Genomic DNA, 24,663 nt, shown 5'->3' on the forward strand with positions numbered 1-24,663 from the left:
GTGTGTGTGTGTGTGTGTGTGTGTGTGTGTGGCCAGGACATCACCATCGAAAAGAAAGCCAGGTGTTATGTATCCCTTAAAGTAGAGGTTATATGATTGCTTTTAAAGGGAAAACCTGTTTGCTGTCATCCAAATTTAAATTGCTACCTTTAATGCTTCTGAACTTTGACTCTTCTATATCTCTATTACCTATGACTTTTTCCATTTTTCTCCCAGTCGAATACCTCTGTAACTCTGTTACTTTGTGTGCTGTGAACATACTTTTGTGTTTTTAACTTATTTTGCATTATTAAAAATACGCAGGGTGGGCCGGGGATTTAGCTCAGCGGTTCGGTGGCCTGCCTTGCAAGCGTAAGCACCCGAGTTCAATCCCCAGTACCAAAAACAAAAACAAAAACAAAAAAAACACAGGGAAGTACACAGAATACTATAGTGAATGTCCATGATCCTACCACCCAGTTTAAAGACTAAAACATACCTCTTTTTCTGTAGCAATTTCTGGGTTCTAATTCAGCGTGCAGGAAAACACCACACAGATGGCAAACATTCTGTGAAAGGCCTGGTCACCACCCTGTTCCTAGTGGGTATGGAGTCACAGAAAACCCTGCAGTTGCAGCTGTGTGGTTAATGCTAAGTAGCCAGACAGTTGTGCCCCAGGTAACTCCTCCAGCAGTTCCAGATCGTGAAACTGTGATGCAGTGCAAATTTATATTTTACCGTGCTGCATTTTAAGCACAAAGACTAGGTGTTTCCCCTTTGTAATCTCCATCAAAGACATTTTTCAAAATCCCCTTTGTGTGCCTTATCGCTGGCTTCAGTGCACATTGTGTGTTTGCAAACAGTCTCTAGCTACATTATAAATCCAAGGGTATATGTGTGTTGTCAGCCTTGTGGAATCCATATACACATGCTGTTTCAGCTCATTCCACTCTAAATATCTGACCCTCTGTTGAGTGTAGGAGACCTAATTTGACTTGCCTGCTATGGTTTGGGCTCTGCTTTAAAAGAATCACTGATGTTTGGATAGTGTTTGGGCCACTGACATTGTATCCGAGGAAAGGATGCGATGTTTTATCTTCCAGAGAATACAGTTTCTTAAACATGTTCCTGCTGCCACCGTGTGTGATTCCCATCCTGGTCTGTTTGCTCACATGGCACCTTGGCTTGTGTGACTACGCATTCCCACAGCAACAGCTGCCTCTGTTCCACTTTGGGAACTTGGTTTCTTTAAGGAGTCAGGTGTGCAGAAGAGCAGCTTGCTCGAGGTTTACAAGCACATATTTATCACTTGAGGGTATGTTCTTTTCTAAGAATCCTCAGACCCACAGTCTCACAGAGAAACAGGAAACAGAATATCAGTTGATTTTTTTAAAAAATCTGTAGCCTGATAAACTTGCAAGTTTGCAACTTGTAAGCTGATGGAGAGACCTGATCTGTCCCCTTTGTCCAGATTCAAAAAAATTGAAATTTAAGGCAACATTTTATAGAACACAAGTGCCAAAGATCTGTTTTTATTCCAACTGTATAGCAATGAGGAAGTTTTCAAAATGAAGACTACATCACACATATTTTATTTATATCCATATTGTTTTAAGCGTTGATTATCTTTTCATCTGGGATGAATAGGATTTCTCCACATGCCATTTACGAATTCTTAAATGTGAGACTTCATTAGTGTAATAAGCCCTCAGTCTTCAGAATTACTTGAAAGGAACAGCTCCTGAATTCCAAGCACATAAGTTGTTACAGAATTTGTTTTTCTGATACTCGTTATAGCAAAAGCAAGAGAGCTTGCTGATTTTCTAGATTTTATTACCAACTGAATATCAACATTAGTCACTGGCTTTTTTATTTTTCATTTTTTTGAACTATGTATTTCCTTTCCACTGAAAAGAGGAAAAAAAATGTCTAAACTTGCTTATCTCTCTGTAGGACAGTCGGCCCAATATGTCAAGACCTCTGATCACTAGATCCCCTGCATCTCCACTGAACAATCAAGGCATCCCTACTCCAGCACAACTCACAAAATCCAATGCGCCCGTCCACATCGATGTGGGCGGCCACATGTACACCAGCAGCCTGGCCACCCTCACCAAATACCCCGAATCCAGGTAATCTGAGAACCGCCAAAGTCAGACGCACACGTGCATGTAATGTGATGATCTAACCGTTCTTCCTTTGACCAGCAGAGCAGCGTTCCTGTCTCCCAAGTCATTTGCCACTGTCATCATTTTGGTGCTGCAGATCTTAGGCAAAGCCCTCAATTAGTGTCTCGCTTGGAGATTTTCTTTGGCCATCTTTCCTTGAGTACTCGAGTCCATTTTTTGTCCCTTATTATATCCACTCCTGAAGATGCTTATCAAACTTCATAGATCTTATTGATATCTATACCTGCACTGTCTCTTACAGTAGCCAGTAGCCCCATATAGGGCACTTGAGAAGTAGCCAGTCCTGGAGTCGGGGATTTAACTCAGTGGCACCGTGCCTGCCCTGCAAGCACAAGGCCCTGAGTTCGATCCCCGGTACCAAAAAAAAAAAAAGTAGCCAATTCCAACGGAAGTGTTCTCCAAGCAAAAAATACACAGTAGATTTTAAAGGTTTAGTAATAACATATATGTGAAATAATATCTCAATTTATATGTGGATTTCATGTTGGAATAATATATTGAGTGAAGTAAAATATGTTATTTAAATTAATTTAACTTCTTTTGACTTTCTAATGTGGCTATTAGAAAATATAAAATTGCATGTGTCTTTTATTATTTCTATTGGATATTGCTGAACTATAATACATTTTTACAAAAGCATCTAATTAAACCTGCCCTTTCCCCACCCTGATACTTGTCTACTTCAAAAATTGAATTTCTTTTTCACCAATGTAATTAGAAATGATAAAATTGCTCATCTACCTTTTCCCAATTTTCCCCTTTGTTTTCTGTCAGCAATATATCACATTATTGCAGAAGAAATAGCAAAAACTAATTGTTTTTTCATTTGTGGTGCTGGGGATGGAGTCCAGAGCTGTGTGCATGCTAAGCTTGTGTTTTGTCTCTGAACTACATCCTGGGCCTGAGTGCAAACAACTTGATTCGTTAGTCCTGCGTTTGGATGTGGGCTCTACTGTTTGCCTCATACTTGTTTGGTGGGTGGACAGGTCCAGTTGCTGAGCACCTGTCTTCTCTCTTATAAAATAGACACAACTATGTCATCTTGCAAGGTTATGGGGAAGAAAAGCACGCCACAGCCTTGTGCCTGACACACAGTACTGCCTTTATACATAGTCTTCTGCCAAATTCAGCAGTTGTTTCTTTTCAGATTGCCTTCCAGATCCCAAATACATCCCATTCCTTCCTTCCTGCACCAGGGTAATAGTCTGACATCTTGATTACTACCAACTCAGGGGAACTCCTGAAACTTGTGGCCTTTCTCTTAGATTCCTCCATCTCACACTCATCCTTATCATTAGAAAATAACTAAAATATATGTCAAGATTCTTGAAATAAGCCTTCCAGAGTAACTTCTAGCAAATGCCACTGGTCATATAATATTGGCTTAGATATCAAATTGGCCACAGTATACACTGCTTTACTCTCTTTTAGTTTTTATGAGATTTTTTGTTTGTTTGTTTGTTTTGGTAGGAAATTAAGCATTCATTTCAAGGCAACAGTCGGTTGAACAGGACTCATACATACATTTTAGTAATCACAGATCCAGAGAAGAAATATATCTTCCTGCTTTTCCCATAGGTGTCACGCACTCCTGGAATATCTGGGGAAAATCTCTTGCATAGTATTAGCCCTTTGGGCTGCGCGTGACCATAAGATTGCACATAACTCTCATTCTGGATCTCTAGATTCTCAAGTGCTTTGAACCCTTCTGTCCTTGTGAGACCATTTCCTGTCTTGCTCACTTAGAGCTCTGCTTCCTCTCTCAGCTGCCTCTTGTTGATGTCACATAGAAGTCTTTCTCTCCGATGGGGAGACTTATAGGGTAAAAGTACTCATTTGTATGTAACACATGACCTTAACAGATGTAGAGCCGGGGTTATACTCAGTGGTAGAGCACTTGCCTAGCAAGTGCAAGGCCTTGTGTTTTATCCCCAGCACTGGGAAAGGGAAGAAGGACAGAAGAAAGGAAGGGAGGAAGGAAGGAAGGGAGGAAAAAAAATAGTATCTTTCTATAATGTCAAAGGTCCTACAAAGGACCTTTACTGCCTTTTGAAATGATTGTCAGTGATTTTCTACTTTATCTCTTTTTAGCCTGCCCTTTTGGCTAAAGACCTGTGTTAGAACATACTCCCAGAAAGAGGTGTGCTGGTCTACACAGCTAAATATCAGCAGAATCTGGAGAGCACTTCAAAATGAGGCCCTGCCCCAGACCCATAAAATAGGAACCTGTGCAATTTTTCTAAGAGGTTCTGGTGTTCACCATCTGGCTTTGAACAACACCGGCGTGTACGGTTCTTCCCTCCACAAGAAATAATCCCCTTCCTCAGTGAGCATTTCATGTTGAATCATCATGGCCATTTTACTAAAAGATACCTTTCCGCCATCCTTTCTTTAACACCCAGATTACCAGTGCCCCAGGCATGTATGTGTGCTCCTGCACTTGGAGGGGTGGAGGCTACACCCTGCGTAGTGATTCAGTAAGTCAAAATTCAAGTTGACTTTTGTGTCTCACAGCAAGGTTAATTACATGATTTTCACATCCATCAGCAAATGGTTTCTGACTAAAGAGACTGAAGTTTTCAAATTGATGAAGTATCACATCCATTAGCGATGTTCTCGGTCTTGACCAGTATTGTGTGAGGTGCAAAGCAGCTCTCTGGGAGAGCATGGGAGGCAGAGCTGACCTACATCATCTTGTTGACAAACATCAATCTCTTTTGGCAGTGGCTAGCAGCCTCTGACTTTGATGGCCATTGTGAATTTCAGTCTTCATGAACTCTCGGCTCAGAAGGATCACAAGTTCAAGCCCAGCCTGGGCAACTTAGCAAGACCCTGTCTCAAAAACTTTAAATTTTTTTTTTTGAAAGAGCTGGGAATATAGCTCAGTGCAAAATCCCCAGGTTCCATCCCCAGTACTGGGGGAAAAATAAAACATGTAGGTCTATCTGCAATAATTTCACCCCAAGAAAGTTTTACAAAAGTAAAAAAAAAATAAAATCACCATCAAGAAAAGATATAAAAAGTGAAGAGTATCTTATACGTTTGTTGGCTCAATTTATAGTTTGCAAGTATCTGGAAATATGAGATAGACCTTCACTGTACTCTTATGTTGGGCCCAACAGATTTTAAGGGCAGACCTGATTATGTCTGATTAAAAATTGAAGGTACCTTTATTGACATCATTCATAATGACAGATCTAGATATTTAAATAATGTATCAATCCCTAATTACATGGAATCTTTAAGATCTACTCTCGATACATGTTTGTGATCCTGAAAGTATATATTCAGTACCTGCTTTAAAGTTAGACACACGTCTGAGCTCAAAGGGAGGTCTCTTTCATCTTTTGTTCTCACCTCTAACAAAAATAATCTTAACAGCAGCTGTATTGATGGCTATTGGACGTCTTCCAACCAGGAAGTATGCAGAGACTAATAATGAACAGGATCTCTCAGGGGTTACAGAGGGTCTTGGTGACAAGAGCTCACTGTCAACCAGTGACCCCGAGGTGAAAGACAAGATCTCATGTTCCAGTCCCCTGAGCCCTCTGATCTGATGACTTGACAGAACTTTTGTATCTTTTAAACCCAGTACATGAGTTAACACCCCCATAAGTAGCTTATGCTAAATCGGTCTCTGAAATAGCAGCAGTTACTAAGCACACTGGCACATGGAGGCAACTGGAAAACTCCAGAGACTCCATTTACATCTATGTTCTCAACGCCCATGGCCACCCAAGGGCCACGTGGCCTGGGAGGCTTAGGGTGGAGATGCCAAGTGCGTGTGCCTTAGCAGTGACCGGCTCTGGGAGTGCATCTCTCTTGGGTGTGTTAGCCACTGCAAGGTCATTTCTGTGCAGCTCCGCAGAAAGGAAAGTCGGGTGAATGCAGTATGAAAGGACGAGTGTGCATACTCTGAGGACAGCTGAATTCTAACACAGGGACTTCCACGTACTTGTTTCGGGAGTTTTCTGTGATTCTGTATTAGGGCTTGGTGCTGTTGTGTTTTATGACTTCATGGCTCTTGCTTTAACACAGCGGTCCCTGGACAAGGGTCCTACACAGTGTCACACAGGCCCATGTTTCTAAATGCCCCCAAATAAATGCATCCAATTTGCCAGCTTGCTCAACTTTCTTTCAGAATCATGCATGGCGTTGAGCAGAAAGCTTTTTATTGTAACCTGCCCTTTAGATCCACATGTTGAATAATTCAATGTCAAAAGTAGGTGACTGGGGTGTTTGGGAGGAGTAGACATCAAGCTTAGCTATATAGTCACAGCACAAGCGAAAGGGACAGCATGTTCCCCACTGCTGTGAAAACTCCTGAGGAAATATATAAAATGACCAACAGCTCTGCTCATTAAGACTGGTTGATCTTCTGAAAAAGCAAATTAGTGTATAGAGAGATTTAAGGAGAGGAAAAGCACCTGGAAAATGAAAAATAGAGTTTCTCCAGGGTAACAAAGAAATTCTCCTCTTCTCTCACTCTTCTTTTCATCTTACAATATTGCTTTTCCAAAATTGCTCTTCCAGTATACAGGCAAAGAATAAATGAAACAGTTGGCTTCAGAATGTTGGGTGTGTGTGTGTGTGTGTGTGTGTGTGTGTGTGAAAAGTAGTAAAACTGGATTTTTCTGTTCAGTGCTGAAAAGATAATCCTTTAGTAACTGACACTGCACTCCTGGTGCATTCAGCAATCTTCTTTTGCCACTAGGAAACCAAATAGGACTCTCTTTAAAGTAATCAGACTTACAGAGTCTGTCTTGGAGTTTAATTTGGAGAAAAGGTCATCATACTATGTCTAGTTTTCCTTGTTATGCTCTGTCATTGGTTCAGCAGGTTTATTATGTGGGCCCATCTTGCCAGGGCACACAATGGCCAACAGTCGTCACTCTCTTGTAGTTTATGGTAAGAGGGAAGGGGAAGATAAACAAGCAAATAAGCAAGGAGTCAATAAGCAGTGTTTCATTAATTCTTAAGTGATATTAAGCAAAACAATACACAGGATAAATAGGCACAGTTGGGGATACAGTTTGCCTCCCCTTCCTCAAATTAAGTCTAAAGATAATTTTCTTCCCACGTGATTATCTCTCCCACAAGAAACGTCTTTATTTGCTCATCTAAATTTTCAAGATACACTGTAGTTTACATCCTAGTTTCTATTTAGAAGCAGATTTTCATCACTTCAGTATCGCAAGGCACATCTGATCCATGATCCATTGTCTCCAGTTCTTCCATTAGCTGATGTATGGCAAACCCATTTTCCCTCATCTCCATGAGGGAGCCATACCGGATGTTGATGCTCAGGAAGTAGACCAGTTCAAGACCTTATCACCTGGATAGTACATTGCCCATACTATTGTTTCTGAGCATCATTTTTTAAAAGTTTTGCACTTATTGGTCACTGATGTTTGGTTTTGACCAAAGTGGTGAATTAAAAGATGTTTAAATACATGTGTGTTGAAGACCCAGAAAAGGGAGTAACAACACCACCAACTTCTCTCTTAGCCCCCTCCGCCATCTTCGTGGTTGGACCAAGCAAGAAGGTGAAGCCACCTGGCTAGCTGCGGGTCTCCTGAAAGCAACCCTGCTGGTGCCTTAATGGCAGTCACTTGGGAATAACAGTAGGTGCCATAATGGGAAATAACTCAAAGCAGGAGTATGGGAGGTAGTCTCAGTTTTTATTGAGTTCTTACATGCCAACACTTCCTCTTACAGAGAAACCCATCCCCTGCAAACCTTCTTTGCACAAATCTTTCATCCTTGTATTCTTGGGATGTGCTTGGGTGGACATTCATAAATCTACTTAACCTTTGCCTGAATGCCTGCAAAAGATGCTGTTTACAGGTGCCAGTTCCTCAATTTGAGGGCACATGATTGAGTAAAGCTGAATAAACGATGAAGTTCTGTTTCAAAGTTGGGCTAGGTTCCCTGAATGTATTATCTTGTGTATGAGCCACAGTAACCTCATAGAGGTTATAGGTAGGGTTGGCATTCACCTCAGTTTTCAGATAAGAATATAGAAACTCCAAAAGGTTAAGCCACTTCACCTCGGCCTTCAATCTTCTTCAAGAAACAGGGAGAAGAGCTAGGATCCTAGCTCTGGCTCTAGGACCCATACTTTTCCTGTATTATCATAATGATTCCCAGCTCTAGGAGTGTGCTAGAATTAACCAGGCCTGTTAAATATAAAAAATAGGGCTATACCCTGCTCCCAAAGATAATAATTTTGTTGGTTTAGGAATGGGATTTTTTTTTTAATGCTTCCTATGTTCAACCATGTAGTTTGTATTATCTGTTTTCTGTTGCTGGAACAGAGCACTAGAGGCTTGGTAATTTATAAAGATAAATTTATTTAGTTCACAGTTCTGAAGGTCTAAGATCATGGCCCTGGCATCTGGAAATGGCCATCTGTTACCCCAAGCATGGCAGAAACAGAAGAGGAAGCAGACTTATGTGGAAGAGAGGTCCTGTGGCACAAGAGTCTGAAGGACTGCCAGCCTCGCTTCATAGCAACCCGCTCTCAAGAGAGCTTTACGATCTATATTACTCCCAGGAGACCTGTCTTCAGAGAACGTCACTCAGACTCTCTTGAAAAGACATTAATCCATTCACAAGGCTGTTGTCCCATGACCCAGTCACTTCCCAGTAGACCCCATTTCTTAAACGTCCCAACCCCTCTCAGTGCTGTTACAATGGGGACCAAGCTTCCATCACATGCATAAATCATGTCCAAACCATAGCATAGCCCACCATCCCACCTTTCAGGACTGTGTTGTGACTGATTTTTAGCCAGGAAGGAAGGTCATCTACAGTATTACAAACCACTTTACCCTGGGGGTGGATACTCTAGTCCCGACTAGAAAGCCACACTTACCGACTGGGCAGCAAAGATTTACATCCTCTATTCAAGACACAAACCAGAAAGAAACTTTTTGGCCTAGTTACCCAGGAGGGAAACAGTGAACCTGAAGAACAGAAGGGCGACTCCTCTCTTCCTCCAGATGGTACCTCTTCCCACATCTTCCATATCAAGGTCATCTCGGGTACCTGGGAAGGGGCGGGTCCCTGGGCTCCACTCTTCTTGCTCTGTATCTCTCAGGATGCGAGGGGAATCTTCGGTTCTAATGCTCATCCAGGGGATGCTTATGCGTCTCGGTTTGGGCACCTGGTCCGCAGGGAAGCACCGTGGGACGCAGATGTGTCACCAGTGCTGTGTGCACGGTGGTGCCGTGGCAGGAGACAGTGTGAATAAAGCGAGGCTTTTCTTACCGATTCTGGTATGACGCACGTTCCCTGGGACAATAACGCTAGGCCGTGCCTCTCTGTGATCCGTCTCAGTAGCTGGTGTCATTGAGCAGTGCCGAGGCCACTTTTCACTGTTTCTCTTCAAATCATATTTCTGTGCTTCTTCTCATCGTGCAAGAAATTGTATAATACTAAAGCAAACGATCCATTTATTAGTTTGAAGAATTAATTAGGTATTTCATGGAAGATTCGGGCAGTTTGTTACAAGGTTGATGTGTGAAAAACATGTTCCCTTTCACTGTGTTCTTGAGGACAATTCCATTAAAGGAGCTCAGATTTTTAAGTATTACTTCATCCAGTCCTGTTTACATATTTCATACATCTCTTTTCAGGGGCTGACTCTGGCCCCACAAACTGTCATTTCTGCCAGTCACAAAACTGATTTTGGTTTAGTGCTTCAGTTAGCCACTTCTCGATGGCACAACAACCGACATGAAAATATTTTAGGGTCGGGGATTTAGCTCAGTGGTTCCAGTGCAAGTGCAAGGACCCAAGTTCGGTCCCCGGTACCAAAAATAAATAAATAAAGTAAAATAAAAATATTTTAGGTGAATTTCCAAAAGACAAACTGCATTTGGCTATCTATGTAGGGAGCTTGGAAGGCAGGAGTCATTATGCCTCAGAGCTGATTCTTGGTCCACCATGTATCTCTGACACCATCTTCCCAGGCCACTGTGACCACCTTTGTCCAGGCATGTGGTCTCCAAGTCAGAGGACAGGCACCCTACACTCACCCACAGCACCTGCGCTGGGCGTCTCTGTGCTTGGAGATCATCTCCAGTTGTGGAAATCTTTTTTTTTTTTTATTAAGCCAATGCAAAAAAAATCCAAACAGAAGCATTTATTCACACACAGACATGTCATTATAATTTCCATTTAAAATTTGAGCACATTAAAAAATGAAAACTTTCTATGGAAAGGTATTTCCGGGACCCACCAAACACCTCAGTCCTCTCTGCTGAGACCAGAAGTAATAGAAGAGTCTTGTCCAGTGAATCTACCAGACAGTTCAGCTTATTATCATCATATATCCCTCATTAAAATACCATTTCTTTTCATTATGTAGGATGTATGGTCTCGATGACAAGCAATATCATTATTCAGCTTCTAAAAGTTCACTCTCAAGATATCTGGAAATAGAGAGTGACAACAGTTTGTCCTCAGCAGCTAGCTGCCACGGGTGCCCAGGACATCCCTGGTTGGGGTGTGAGAGGGTGTGGCAGGGAGTGAGAAGTCGGGTGTACTTTTTCAGAGTGTGCGTCTTCCATGCCGTTGTATTCCAGAGGCTGACGCCCGGAAGCTACAAACTGGCAGCAAAAGAAAATATCAAGATAAAGTGAATGGTTCCAGTCCCACAATTGTATCAGCCATTTGCTGGACTGCCTAAATCTGACCAAGATACAGTGTCAGTGGAAATGACACTGTCCCTGGATCATGGACTTCCTGCTGCTGCATACATGTCACGTGTCAAGTTGCTTGGTGATGACATTGCTGATTAATCTTTTTTTTTGGAGGTAATGATTATTTTTGTGCTTAGGAAGCTCATCTTATTGTGTTCTTTATATGGAGAAGATAAATTGCAACTGTGCATAACAGCGAACCACAGCTTCCAAACAGTGGCAAAGCTTTCCAGGCTGGGAGGGCTTCATAACTGAAACGTGGCTTTGAGCTCGCCCAAACTTGTTTCTGTGATTTGAGCCGAGTGTGTTCCAGGACTCCCACCCAGCCTCATTAAGTTTGGCGAGGCCCCTCCAACCTCCAAAAATTGATCTTTTAAAAACTGCTTAGGAGGCCTTGAGGGATTTAGAGCTTGCCTTAAAATATGAGAGCCTTTCTAGTCTCAAAGCAGCTCACTCAATATAAAAAGAAAAAAGGAGTGATCTTTCAAGTGTCTCCTACTATCTATAACTGTAGGTGCCCTACGGAAGTTACTTCATTAAAACGTCACCATTTTGATGATACATCGCAGAAGGAAGAAGATGTCACATAGGGCAGAATTCAGAGAGACTGTGGGATGCATTCAAATGGCCTGGCATAAAGGTTGTAACGATGAAGCAAACCCAAGGAACCATGTTAAATAAAGTTCCTCTCTTCACCCTGCTAGGTGTCTGTGTCAATTAGAAAAGCCAGATGGTGAAGATGCAGCTTGCATTTCCAAGTACCTGGTATCCTGGGTTCTTGAAGAACCCATTTGTAATCTTTTATGCAGATTTCAAAACAGCAAAAATGTTTCTTTCTCACCCAGAACTTCTGAATGAAGTGATAGAGGAACAGCAGGTATGGGAACCAATGGTTTCAAATGACTACTAAAGCTCTTCTATATATGATCTCCTTAAAAGGAAGAGAAAAGTTAAAAATTGTTAGTATTAGCCAGAAAAAAATGTTTTTTTCTTTAAATGATTTGCAGATTGGGCTTGGTTTTATTTATTTATTATTTATTTATTTATTTATTTATTTATTTATTTATATTTATTTATTTATATATGGTATGCATGTGGGGGATGGGTAGGAAGAAATATCATTTATGGATACATCTATTGTCCAGTGTGCCTATGGACCGCCTCGGTGCCTCTGGGTAAATTCTTGAACTATGATAACCAAGCAAAGTCAGGCAGGGCGTGGACGGTTGTGCAACACACACACCTACAGAATGCATTGTTGGCCCCAGTACCGGCCAGGCGGAGTGTTCAGCGGCCTCCTCAGGTATTTCCCAACCGCACACACCCGTCAGTGTTGTCTTTGAGTCACGAGCCAGCCTAAACTTCTTATTTTTCCCATGCCATTTTGATTTGGTGACTCTTGAAGTCATCTGGCGATGTAAATTTAAAATGTTCAGTTTCTCAGTATGAAACGAACTGGCCGCAACATCCGTGATGATTCGAAGAAGCGATTAAGAAGATGCTGGGAGATACGGACATTTGATGTGCTCCTTGATCATGTTTGCGTCCTTCTGAAGCCGTGGAAGTGGGATTCTTGTCCAATTTTCAGCTTTCTTTCCTTCTCTGAAGCGGGTATATCGAATCCACTGTCCTGAGGCTAAATTTCCCTTTGGCTTTGTCATTGTAAAGTCTAGTTTCTGAGTGTGGTTTGAAACTTCCTAGTCACTTTGAAATCACACAATCACAAAATAATTTATCCATATAGCCATTCATCTAATCGCTTTTTGATACTCTATAAATATTTAAATGAGATTGGTGCTATGCTTGAATGATGTCAGCAATGAAGGGGTGTGTGTGTGTGTGTGTGTGTGTGTGTGTGTGTGTGAATATGGAATGAGGAGGTACAAAAAAGTCAGAGTAGATTCAGTTACCTTCCATACTTTTTTCTAGGAGCTTGAGATTGAAGCCACAAGTCTGCACATGCTAGGCAAAGCACTCTACAACTCAGCTGAAACCCCAGCCCTCCAAATGTCTTCTGTTATGTGTTCAAAAACATTTACCTAGTCTCTAGACAAACTGTACATATTTTCTTGTTCTTTTCATTAACCACTGTTAAGCCTCAGGTTTTCCACTGGGTGGAAAACTATGCAAAAGATTTATTTTTTGTTTGACCAATGTTTTATTTCATGAAAATAAAACAAAAACTTATAATCAAATAATAAGAAAATACAATAGTTATTACACTATGTATCATTACAGTCAAAGTAATTACACAGAGTACAGGATATAGAGCAAAAAGATTCTTACAAAAAAGAAGCAAACTGGGCCAGGGATGTAGCTCAGTGGTACAGTGCATGCCTGGCAAGCATGAGGCCCTGAGTTCAATTCCCAGTACCAACAAAAGAGAGAAGCAAACGGCTAATAACACAAATCTTTCTTTTCAGTGAACTAAGATAAACCAATAGTATAAATAAAACCAATTAGCATATGTATTGATATATTTTTTAAACAGTGGAATTTGTAAATGGGGAAAGTATCTGAACTTCTCCCTACTTCCTATTTCTCTCTTATCTATTATGTAGATAATGTTTATCATATAAGAGAAACCATGGGATGTTTGAGCTTGTGTCTGACTTATTCTGTTCTCAAGTTGCATCCATTTACCTGTAAATGCCTCGTTTATCTTTATGGCAGTGATGCACTCCATTGTGTGTAAATACCACATCTTACTTGTCCACTCCGTTGGTGGAATGTATACAGTTTCTAAGATCTAGCTATTATAAATTGTGCTGGTATAAACGTGGATATGCATGTATTCTTGTAATATGATGATTTGAACTCTTTAGGGAAGATAACTGAGTCAAGTGGAATTTCTGTTTCTAGCTTTTGGAAGAATATCCACGTGGATTTCCGTAGTGGTTCTACTAGTTCACATTGCCACCAGCAATGTAGAAAGGTTCCTTTCCCCCATACCCTCACCAGCATTTGTTAGTGTTGGATTTGTTGATGAGAGCCATTCTTTCTGGGATAAGATGGTATCTCACTGTAGTTTTAATTTGCATTTCTCTGATGGCCAGTGGCACTGAGAATATCTTCATGTATTTATTGGCCATTTGTGCTTCTTCTGCAAAGGGTCTGTTCATTTCTGTGGCTCATTTTTTTATTGGGTCTTTTATTTGGGGCAGGATCTACATTTTTTGAGTTCTTTATATATATTTTTGATGTTACTTCTTTGTCTGTTGAGTAGCTGGCAAAATTTTTTCCTATTCTATAGATTGTTTCTTCACTCTGTTGGTTGTTTCCTTTGCTGTTGTTTGAAAGCTTTTTTTCCCCCCTGGTACTTGGAATCAAACGCAGGACCTTCCCCTTGCCAGGCAGGCATGGCACTGCTGAGCTATAACTCCAGGCCCTGTGTGAAACCTTTTTAATTTGATATGATCCCATTTGTCAATTCTCAGTATTATTTCTTGTGCCCATTGTGGTTTTGTTAAAAAGTCTTTGCCTATGCTTATGTCTTCAAGAGTTGTACATATTTTATCTTCCTATAGATTAGGTGTTTCTGTTTTAACATTTAAGTCTTTAATCTAATTTGATTTTAGTATATGGTGAGATATATGGGTATAAACTCAATCTTCTGCATGTGGGCATCCAGTTTTCCTAGCACTATTTATTAAAGAGACTATTGTTCCTCCATTGTATGTTTTTGGCTCTTTTGTCAAAGATCAAATATCTGTATGTGCTCAGGGTTGTTTGTGCTTCTTCTATTCTGTTTCACTGATCCACATGCCTGTCTTTATGTCAGTACCATGCTGTTTTAATTACTGTAGTTTTAGAATATAACTCCTAGTCTGGGATTATGATACCACATGCTTTGTTTTTGTTACCTAGGATTATTTTTGTTATTCTGGGTCTCTTCTGATTCCATATAAATTTTAGGATTGTTTTCTCCAGCTCTGTGAGAAATGACATTGGTATTTTAACTGCGATTGTATTAAATCTGTGTATCAGTTTTGGAAATATATCTATTTTGATTATATTGGCTGTGCCTAATCAGGAACAAGGGATATTTTTCTATTTTCTGATGTTCTCCTCCTTCCGATTTCATTTTTAAGTCTGATACAATTTTCATTATAGAGGTCTTTCACTTCCTTAGGTTAATATCTAAGTATTTAATTTTTTTGATGCTATTGGGAATGGTATTGTTTACCTAATTTTTTTCAGTAAGTTCATTATTACTGTATAGGAATGCTATTGATTTTTGTGTTTATTTTGTAGCCTGCTGCACTACTGAATTTGGTTATCAATTTTAGGAATTTTGGGGGGGCCTTGTAAATAAAGGTTTGTGCCATCTGCAAATAATTATATTTTTACTTCATCCTTTCCTATGCATATCCCTTTTATTTCATTCTCTTGCTAATTTCTTTGGCTAATGTTTCAAGGACTACATGGAATAGCAGTGACGCTGGACATCCTTGTCTTGTACCTGATTTTAGAGGGAAGGGTTTCAGCCTTTCCCCTTTTAATATGATGTTAGCAGTAGGTTGGCCAGCACTGGCATCTATCATCTTGAGATAAGGACCTTCTGTATCAATTTCCTTCAGGGTTTTTATTATGAATGGATTTTGGAATTTTGTCAGTGTTTTTTTTTTTTTCTATTTCTATTGAAATGATCATGTGATTTTTGTCCTTCCTTCTGTTTACATAATGAATTATATCTATTGATCTTTTACTTGGTCGTGATGTATAATCTTTTTTGGTGATTTGTTGCATTGTTTGCCAGTGTCTTGTAAAGGATTTTTGCATCTATGCTCATTAAAGAAACTGACCTATAGTTCTCTTGGTTGTATACTTGTCTGATTTGAGGATTAGATATTAACTTCAGAGAATGATTTTGGAAGTATGCCTTCCCTCTTAATTTCATTAAGCAATCTGAGGAGTATTTGTGTTAGATCTTCCCTGAAGTTCTTATAGAACTTGGCTGTAAATTCATCAGGCCCTGGGCTTTTCTTAGTTGGTAATTTGTTTTGTTTTGTTTTACTACTTCAATTTCATTGCTTATTATTGGATTGCTCAAGACTTTTAGTCTTCTCGGTTCAATTTTGGCAATTCATATGCATCTAGAAATCTCTTTATTTCTTTAGTTCTCCAATTGTTTTGTATGTATGTTTGTGAATTAGTTGCTAATAATTAATTTTCTGGACTTTAGCAGTGCTTTTTGGGGATTTCACCTTTTCCATTTCTAATTGCAATAATTTGTGTCTTTTCTTTTTGTGCCTTTTTTTGGGTAAGATTGGCTAAGGGTTTGTCTGTTTTACTTATTTTTTTTTTCAAAGAGCTAGCTCTTCAGTTTATTGATTCTTTGTATTTTTTAAGTCTCCATTTCATTCATTTCTTCTCTGATCTTTAAAATTTCTTTCCTGTACAAGGTCTGGGTTTGGATTATTCTTGTTTTTCTAAGACCTTGAGTTGCATTGTTAAGTTATTTATTTGAGCTCTAATGTGGGCATTTGCCATTATAAACTTGCCTTGTATGACTGCTTTCATTGTGTCTCATAAGTTCTGATATATTGTCCTGGCATTATCATTTAATTCTAAGAATGGGCTTATTTCTTCCTTAATTTCCTGTGCAATACATCGATTATTCAAGAGTGTGCTGTTTAATTTCCATATGGTCACATAGTTTCTGTGTTTTCTTTTGCTGTTGATTTTTAGTTTCATTGCACTGTGATCTGATAATAGTCGTAGTAAAATTTCAATTCTTTTGTATTTACTTTAATTCTTTATTAAATAGTAAATAGTCTACATACCAAGTATGTGACCAAAAAGAATGGGTAGTCTGTTGTTGTGTGGAATACTTGGTATACATCTATTAAGTCCTTCTGATTAAAAGGTTTGCTTCAACTCTGAAGTTTCTTTGTTGATTTTTTTTGGTTGTTGTTTAGTTGATTTATTGAGAGTGGGATATTGAAATCTCCCATTATAATTGTATTCATGTTTCTCTGATCTTTTATGTCCATTAGAGTTTGTTTTATAAAGTTAGCTGTACTGTGGCTTGGTGCATATATATTTGTAAGTGTTCTGTTGAATAGTTTCATTAACCAAAGTGTAATGTCCTTCATTGCCTCTTTTGATCAGCTTTGGCTTGGATTTCACACTGTCTGAAAATAGGATAGCTACTCCTGCTTATATTTGGGTTTCTGTTGTGCGGAATATTGTTTAGTATTCTTCAGTTGTTTTTTTTTTTATAGTCTATGAATTTCTTTTTGTATTAAATGTTTCTTGTACACAGCATACCATTATATTTTGTTTCCTGATCCCTGATCCTTTCTGCTAACCTGTGTCTTTTGGTTGGCAAGTTAAGTCTATTTAAGTTGTTACAATTGATAAGTATTGACTTATCTCTGTCATCACTTAATTTCCTGTCACTCTTTTGCTTTCTTTTCTTTCTATTTAAATACTATCACTAATCATTTTATTTTACATTTTGGCATTGTTAGCTTAATTGTCTTGAGAATTTTTTGGAGGGTTAGTTTGATGGTCATGAATTTACTTTTTCTTTATCATAGATGTATTTTATGTCTCCATCGATTTTGAAAGGTAATTTTGCAGGATTTGGTTGGAAGTCTGTTTGTTCGTTTGTTTGTTTGTCTGTTTAAGAGCTTGAAACATGCTACCTATACCTTTAAGGTTTGTGTTGAGAAACCTATTGACAGGTTTTCCTTTATAGGTGGTTCGTTGCTTTTCTCTAACAGCCTTTAAGATTCTGTTCTCATATTGTATTTCTGGTGTGTTAATTATGATATGATGTGGTGGATTTTTTTTCTGATTATGGTTATTCAGGGTTCTATGTGCTTCAGTTAATCTGTATGTTAAATTCTTTTTCCATGTCTGGAAGGCTTTCCTGCTATGCTTGTGAAAACAGGTTTTTTTAAGCTGTATGCAGTCTTCTGATTCTTTGCTAATTCTAGTTCTTCTTATGTTAGACCTCTTTAAGTCATGTAAGAGCTATTGGATTCATTTTTCATCTTCCATTTCCTTTGTTGTTTTCAAGGTAGCTCTCATTAATTAATAATGGAGCACAGCCCTGTCCTCTTGGTCTGATACTCTGTCTTCACGTTAGTTGCTTCTGTTACTCATACTTTCAATCATGTTTTTAATCTTTTGGATTTCTGCTTGGAACCTTCTTATGGATTCCCATTCTTTTCTATGCTGGGCATTCATGTTTTACATCTCTTTATTTAGCTCTGCTAATTGTCTTCTTTTGATTCACTGATCACTTGTTTCATTATGGCAGTTATGTGATTCATTATATCTTCTTTAAATTTGCCAACCACCTTATAGAATTATTTTACCTCCACTGGAATACTTTCAGACCTATCTGCTGTGTAGCTTATGACTTCCTCCCCTCACTGTCCTCTACTGATCTTATGGGAGTTGAGCAGGAGGGTGGCAGATGCATTTTGTTGACTTGCCTTTCCATATTTCTGAGATTATTTTGTTTGTTGTTTGCTTCCTATGCTGGTATTTGCAAATTGTTTGGCTTAGTACTGGGGGAGCAAGCCACGGTATTATTTATGACCCACGCCACCCCAGACAATCCAGATATTGGCATAGAGAGAAAACCAGTTGCTGGCCATCACTACGTTACCTTGTCTATGGTAGTAAATTCAGTGCCAACCATGGCATCAAATGTCAACTGGACATTAAAAATTCCTAGGAACCACTCATGAACAGAAGCACAGAAGGCTCTGCTTTTAGTGAAGACAATTAGGCTGCCCTTATATTGATCTATAGTAATGCAGAGAGCACTGATTTCAGCTTGCTAGAGCTCAAGCATGCTACTAGGTTAAATGCCTTCTTCTTCAGTACCACCCCCTCTGATACTTAGGCCCACTGAACCTGGACTCCTGCAACAGAATACAGGCCCTGTGATCTTCTTGGCCTGAACCCAGGCTTCCCATAGAATCCTAGGAGATCCCTAATTAGTGCTCATCCTAGGCAAGCCTATCTCCCAAGTCTGTTTCTCACCCAGTCTCTGTGGAAGAGTATCACTTCAGTCCTGAAGCAAGACTCCCCTGGGGTTTTGGTCTCTTCTTCAGTCAGGTCAGTTGGTTGGTTGTCAACTCTGCTGCACTGTGCTGTGGAGAACCCAGGGAATGGAGGCCGGATGCTCTGTTCCTAAGACTCCAGTGCAGGTCCTCGACAGGCTGCAGGCTGCCAGATGCAGGATGGGTTGCCAAAGATTTAAATAATTTCATTGTAAGCTGCTGTTTTGCTGGGATGATTGCACGTGGGAAAACTGTTAAGTTGAAAATAGAAATAGCTGGCTTGGCCATCATCCTCTCATAGAGGTAATATGATGCTTTCATCAAAGTGAAAACTCTGAAATTCTGCAAGCAAATTCCAACAGTCTGGAATAGTAAAACACTGAAGAAAATGGGGGAAAATTCCCTTCTACACCCTGTTCTCATTAATGATGACAAAGTCCTGAGGGGGGGGGGGGTTGCTGTCCAGAGCAAGATGCTCTGTTCCTAAGACTCCAGTGCAGGTCCTCGACAGGCTGCAGGCTGCCAGATGCAGGATGGGTTGCCAAAGATTTAAATAATTTCATTGTAAGCTGCTGTTTTGCTGGGATGATTGCACGTGGGAAAACTGTTAAGTTGAAAATAGAAATAGCTGGCTTGGCCATCATCCTCTCATAGAGGTAATATGATGCTTTCATCAAAGTGAAAACTCTGAAATTCTGCAAGCAAATTCCAACAGTCTGGAATAGTAAAACACTGAAGAAAATGGGGGAAAATTCCCTTCTACACCCTGTTCTCATTAATGATGACAAAGTCCTGAGGGGGGGGGGTTGCTGTCCAGAGAGCAGCAGTCCCTAGCGGGATGGGGTCAGAATCACCTCTGTTAGAAACTAATGACATGGATGGAAGAATCAAGAATGTTCCATCGTATTCTTCAGGAAAGCACTGGTCCCACAGTCAGAATTATCAATATGAGCAGCCCAGAAATAAGGACTATCCTTGAAGAGTCTAAACCTCTCGGGCAAACAAGCGAAAATCTTTCCCATCACAAAATAACTAGAGTGCTACCTTATGATGAAGAAATACTGGCAGGCGGCGTGCCAGGCAGGGAAGGAGCTGGGCATTCTCGCACACATGCATATTTGGAGTCAGGACCTCACGGTACGCCTGCTTTGTTAGTTGGTTTCTGTGATACTGGGGGTTAAGCCTAGGGCCTCACACATGCTAGGCAAGTGCTCCAGCACTCCCTGATCTTTAATGTGCCTGTTTTGAGGGGGCAGCCCTGTAGATAGGCTGGCCCTCATTCTTCGGTAAAGTAGACTGCACAGCTCAGCACCATCAGCAACTTACTTGTTGGCTGTGTGCCTTGGTGTCTTCATTAGTGCAGTTGAAATGAGACCTGTAAAATACTTGACAGAGCTGTTGTGAGGAGTCAAGCAGATGATCCACAGTTTTTAGCTGAGTGCCTAACGCAAACTCTCAGTAAATGTTTGCAATTAGAGCACTTTTTCTCTCGAATAGCAATCATTATTGTAAAGTAGGAAACATATACTAGAGCTTTAAATCAAGAGAAATGACTAAAGAGTAGTCAAAAATATCACCTGATGTGGAACAGACTTCTGGGAGGAGGGAGGAGGAGGCGGCGGGGGCAGGCTGAGTGCTATGTTCATGCCTGCCTCCCCAAATAGAAAGCAAGAGAAAACCAACTGGGTTTCTAGGGGCGGTTCTGATCCTGAACTGACCTTAGAAAAATAGCCACTTCCAGCCCATTGTGGTAGTGCACATCTGTGATTCCAGCACTCTGGGGGTGCTGAGGTAGGAGGTTTACCAGTTCAAGCCCAGCCTGGACAACTTAATGACTTCACAAGACCCTGCCTCGAAATAAAAACATTATTTTTTTTAAAAAAAAGGGATTGGGAATGTAGCTCAGTATAGAGGCCCTAAGTTCAGTCTCTGGTACCACACAATCACTTTAAAACAGACACTTGCTCAAGCCAAAGAAGCCCAAGTGACCTTACAAAATTTTCATTCAATTCAACAGGATTTTCTATAGAGTAACAATTACATCTGGGGGTTGGGCACGGCACTTAATCTCCTAAGAATCACCACCAGCCAGAGGTACTGAGCCAGGTGGGCCCAGCACTTGCAGAGGAAGGGAGTGAACCTGGAAGGGAGGGAATGGGTGAAGCTGGGCTCTGCGGTCTACTTGCCTGATGTGAGTTCTGGCACCATCGCTGGCCACAATGTCCTCACCTTATTAGAGATCCCTCTGTGCCTCATAAGAATTGCTCGAGCTAGGTATGGTCCCACTCCTGAGACAAAGAAATCAAACACAACTGATGTGGGTGCCCAGTCAGATTTTACACTGAGACTTGGAGCTGAATGTACCAGGGGCTCCTCAGACATGACTGCCATGTTGCAGCTCTTGTGAATAATGGCGTGTGCTGAGTCCTGCTAGGTTGGTCCATTGAGAGAAATGTTCTCCACATCCTGCTTCCCCACGTCGCCCATCATGTTCTTTCTGCATCCTTCCCCATACTCCTAGGGACACCTTAAAACCCAACATGGAAAAACTTCTGTGGGCAGCTTTCCTGCCTGCCCTGGCTGGATCTCTCCCCTCTGTCCCTTCACATATTCAAGACTGTACCGCGGTCCACTACAGAGGCCTGGCAGAGCATAGGGAACAAGGGATCCATTCAATAAGCGTAGAGATGAGAAGTCTACTTATATACATTTTGATGGGTATTTTTAAAAAATCAGATTTGTAATGTTTTTCCATAGGAAATGGTCAATGTAACCTTCCAAATCTTAAGAATATTCTAGCCCAATGATCATGTGGAAGACTCATAAGATTCCTGGAGAATAAGCAATGCCCTGAGTGGCCTTGAGCTGCCTCTGGGCCATCACAACTGCCATGGGGATCGATTCTCCAAAATGCCCAGATCCCGAGTTGTTATTGTACTCATACTTTCTCTTATAGTTTAAACTTGCCTTTTCTTTTTTCAATTCCATACATCCTTTAAGAAAATGCTGCTGCCTCGGGGAACAGGGACTGGAAACATTACTTCCCCATAAGTAGATATCATTTGTTTTGTTTGTTTTTACTTAGAAATTATTTTCTCCCTTCACTTAAATTACTTCTATCCATTCCGATATAACAAGCTCTGAAGTAATTTTTTCTGCTTTCATGAAATATCAATGGAAGTTCCCAAATCTGGAAACACTGAAGAACTATTCACAGATTTTTTAAATAGGTACCTTCTAGCAAATTAAATACTGTTTATGATCACTCAGACTTCTAAAACAGAAAATTAGCAATTTTTATGTGATAATAACCATCATAAGATTTTTTTTTTATTACAGACATTTACAAATAAATGCAGAAAGGGCTGGGAATGTGGCTCAGTGGCGCCACGCCTGACTGGCAAGTGGACGGTTCTGTGTTCGATTCCCGGTACCAAAAAATATTTTCAAATTCAAAAAATAAATGCAAAACAATGCAATCTTGAATTCCAAAGGCATCAGGCCTTAACCCAGCACTGCCCTTTCTGTCCTCTCTCTGTTTCTTTACTGTTCCATTCAGTAGGAAAGAGGCTGAGGTATCTTTGGTTACAACAGTGTTCCATCCCCCATCTCCTTCCCTCCCCGCTTCTCCGAGCACCGGTTCCCTCTGTGCTTCAGCTGCCCCCACGCCTCACGTGCACACACACACCCAAGATTAGTCTGCACACACCAGGGCACACACCTTCACCCCCCTACCTTTTGCCTACCAATACTCTGAAAACAGAACAGTTCAACAGGAAAATAATATTTTTAAGAACACCCAGCTAAGTGGTGCACTCACCGCAGACTGTTTTTCTGTTTTGCTGCTTCTTTTCCTTCTCTGCTTTTCCAATTTTCAGCAATGAGTATGCATCACTTTTATTGTTTGAAAATAATTCCAAGTGCTACTGAAGTAATTTGAAAGTTGCCTCTGAATCTCTTAGGTAGCGAAATAAATCTGAACCAGAACATGAAATCTTTTCCTTGGGTCCAAAAACCATATTTTCCATGGCTCAAAAGCCCAGAAGTGGAGAAAAAAGGCATTTCTTGGCAGGATGGAGCTGTGGAGGCAACAAGACCCAGCACCTGCTGCCCTGCCCTTGCTGCGCTCCGTACTCCTCCACGGGCCTTTGCACCTCGCTCCTGGAGGAACTCCCCTCCCCTAGCCCCAGGCAAGTCCATCCTGCAACAACTGCAGATGGCGCTCCTGTATTCACCAGGTGTGGACCGGCTGGGCAGAGCTGAGCGGACTACCTTTCCTCTAGGAAAAGCGCAACCGGTGTCACGTTGCACACCGTGGTGCAGAATGTGACAAGATGTTCACCAGGTAGCACGAGGACTGGCGGAATGGAGCCTGGAGACAGCAGGTGTCCTCAGGAAGGCTGGACACCTCTCCAAGCTGACTTTCTTTAGTTTAAAGCAACAACTACCATAGGAGTTCATCCAGATTAAATGTAAGGAGGCAGCACATAATGGACCAACAGCTATAACGTACTTGGAGAGAATGGGTACTACTCTTCCCAGAAGCATTTTCACTGCCCTGCGAGCCCCTTATCTATCCTTTCTTATGCTCTTTCACACTGCTGCCAACAGTATTAAAAGTAACCTCAGAAACCTTGGGCTGTCTCATTTTGGTTTGGCTAAGGATATCTGTGCTAGCTTCCCACTCCTGTGACAAATACCTGAGAAAGACAGCTTAAAGGAGGAAAGGTTTATTTTGCCCCACCGTTTCAGAGGTCCGTGGTCAGCTGGCTTCATTGCTTTTAGGCCCTGGTGAGGTCCTGGAAAGACAAACATCTTGGCAGAAAGGGCACATGGAGCAAAGATGCTTACCTCGTGGCCCCCCAGAAGCAGAGAGGAAAGGAGCCTGGGAGCTGGAGACAAGTTACACCCTTCAAACTCGTGTCTGCAGTGACTGCTTCCTTCAAACAGGCCCTACCTCCAGAAAAGTCTCCATCATCTCCCAGTGGTGTCACGAGGTGGGGAGAAAGCTTTACACAAGCGAGCTCTGGGGGACATCTAAAATCTAAAGCACAGCAACTGCTTCAGTATACCAGTGCTTTCCTTGACCTCAGCGAGACCAAGCTCCAGTGCCTCGACTTTTTGTATCCGATCCATTAAGTAAATTAATTTTCCTACACATTTGCTAATAACCAAATAACGTTACATATTATCTTGGGGTATTAAACTCTCTCAAACTATAATAATTATACATTTCCCAATGGAAATTATTAATCTTTTTAAAATTATAAATTAAAAGGCAGTATAGTTAGTGGTCAAGAACACAAGCTTTAAGTCATATCTAGGGTGGCAATGTAGGCTCCATCATTTAAAAGCTGTGACCCTTTGGCCAAGGGACTTAACTATCAGTGCTTCTTTCTTCTTCTGCAAAGTGAGAATAGTAAGGCCACCTGGCGTATCATTATAAAGATTAAATGAGATAAAGCTCTTGAGACAACCAGGTCGCTCTTTAGCATGTATTACTATTCACTAAGTAGTAACTGACATTAGAGCCTTTGTCCTCCATCGGCATGAATATGACTGCTCTCTGCCCACTGCCCCAGGGGCAGCATGGTGAGGTTAGAAGTAGCTCTGTGGCCAGGCTTGGTGGTGCACACCTGTAATTCCAGCACTCGGGAGGCTGAGGCAGGAGGATCTCTGTGAGTTTGAGACCAGCCTGAGCTACATAGTGAGTTCCAGGTCAGCCTCACTACATAGTGAGACCCCGTCTCAAAAAACCAA

The 24,663-nt window shown here is 40.9% G+C and overlaps 1 protein-coding gene across 7 annotated transcripts in view; it reads left to right on the plus strand.

Moving 5' to 3' along the window:
* The window catches only part of Kctd1 (potassium channel tetramerization domain containing 1), a 190,507-nt gene that overhangs the window by 140,318 nt on the left and 25,526 nt on the right, over positions 1-24,663 (plus strand). For all 7 annotated transcript variants that reach the window (XM_010643553.2, XM_010643588.2, XM_010643579.1 and 4 more), the window contains exon 2: positions 1,933-2,111. In XM_010643553.2, the coding sequence (XP_010641855.1) occupies positions 1,933-2,111 (179 nt within the window). The remainder of the gene's footprint in view (positions 1-1,932; positions 2,112-24,663) is intronic.

The sequence above is a fragment of the Fukomys damarensis genome, unplaced genomic scaffold (assembly GCF_012274545.1).
Source record: "Fukomys damarensis isolate Sample0158 unplaced genomic scaffold, DMR_v1.0_HiC HiC_scaffold_30, whole genome shotgun sequence".
Classification (NCBI taxonomy): domain Eukaryota; kingdom Metazoa; phylum Chordata; class Mammalia; order Rodentia; family Bathyergidae; genus Fukomys; species Fukomys damarensis.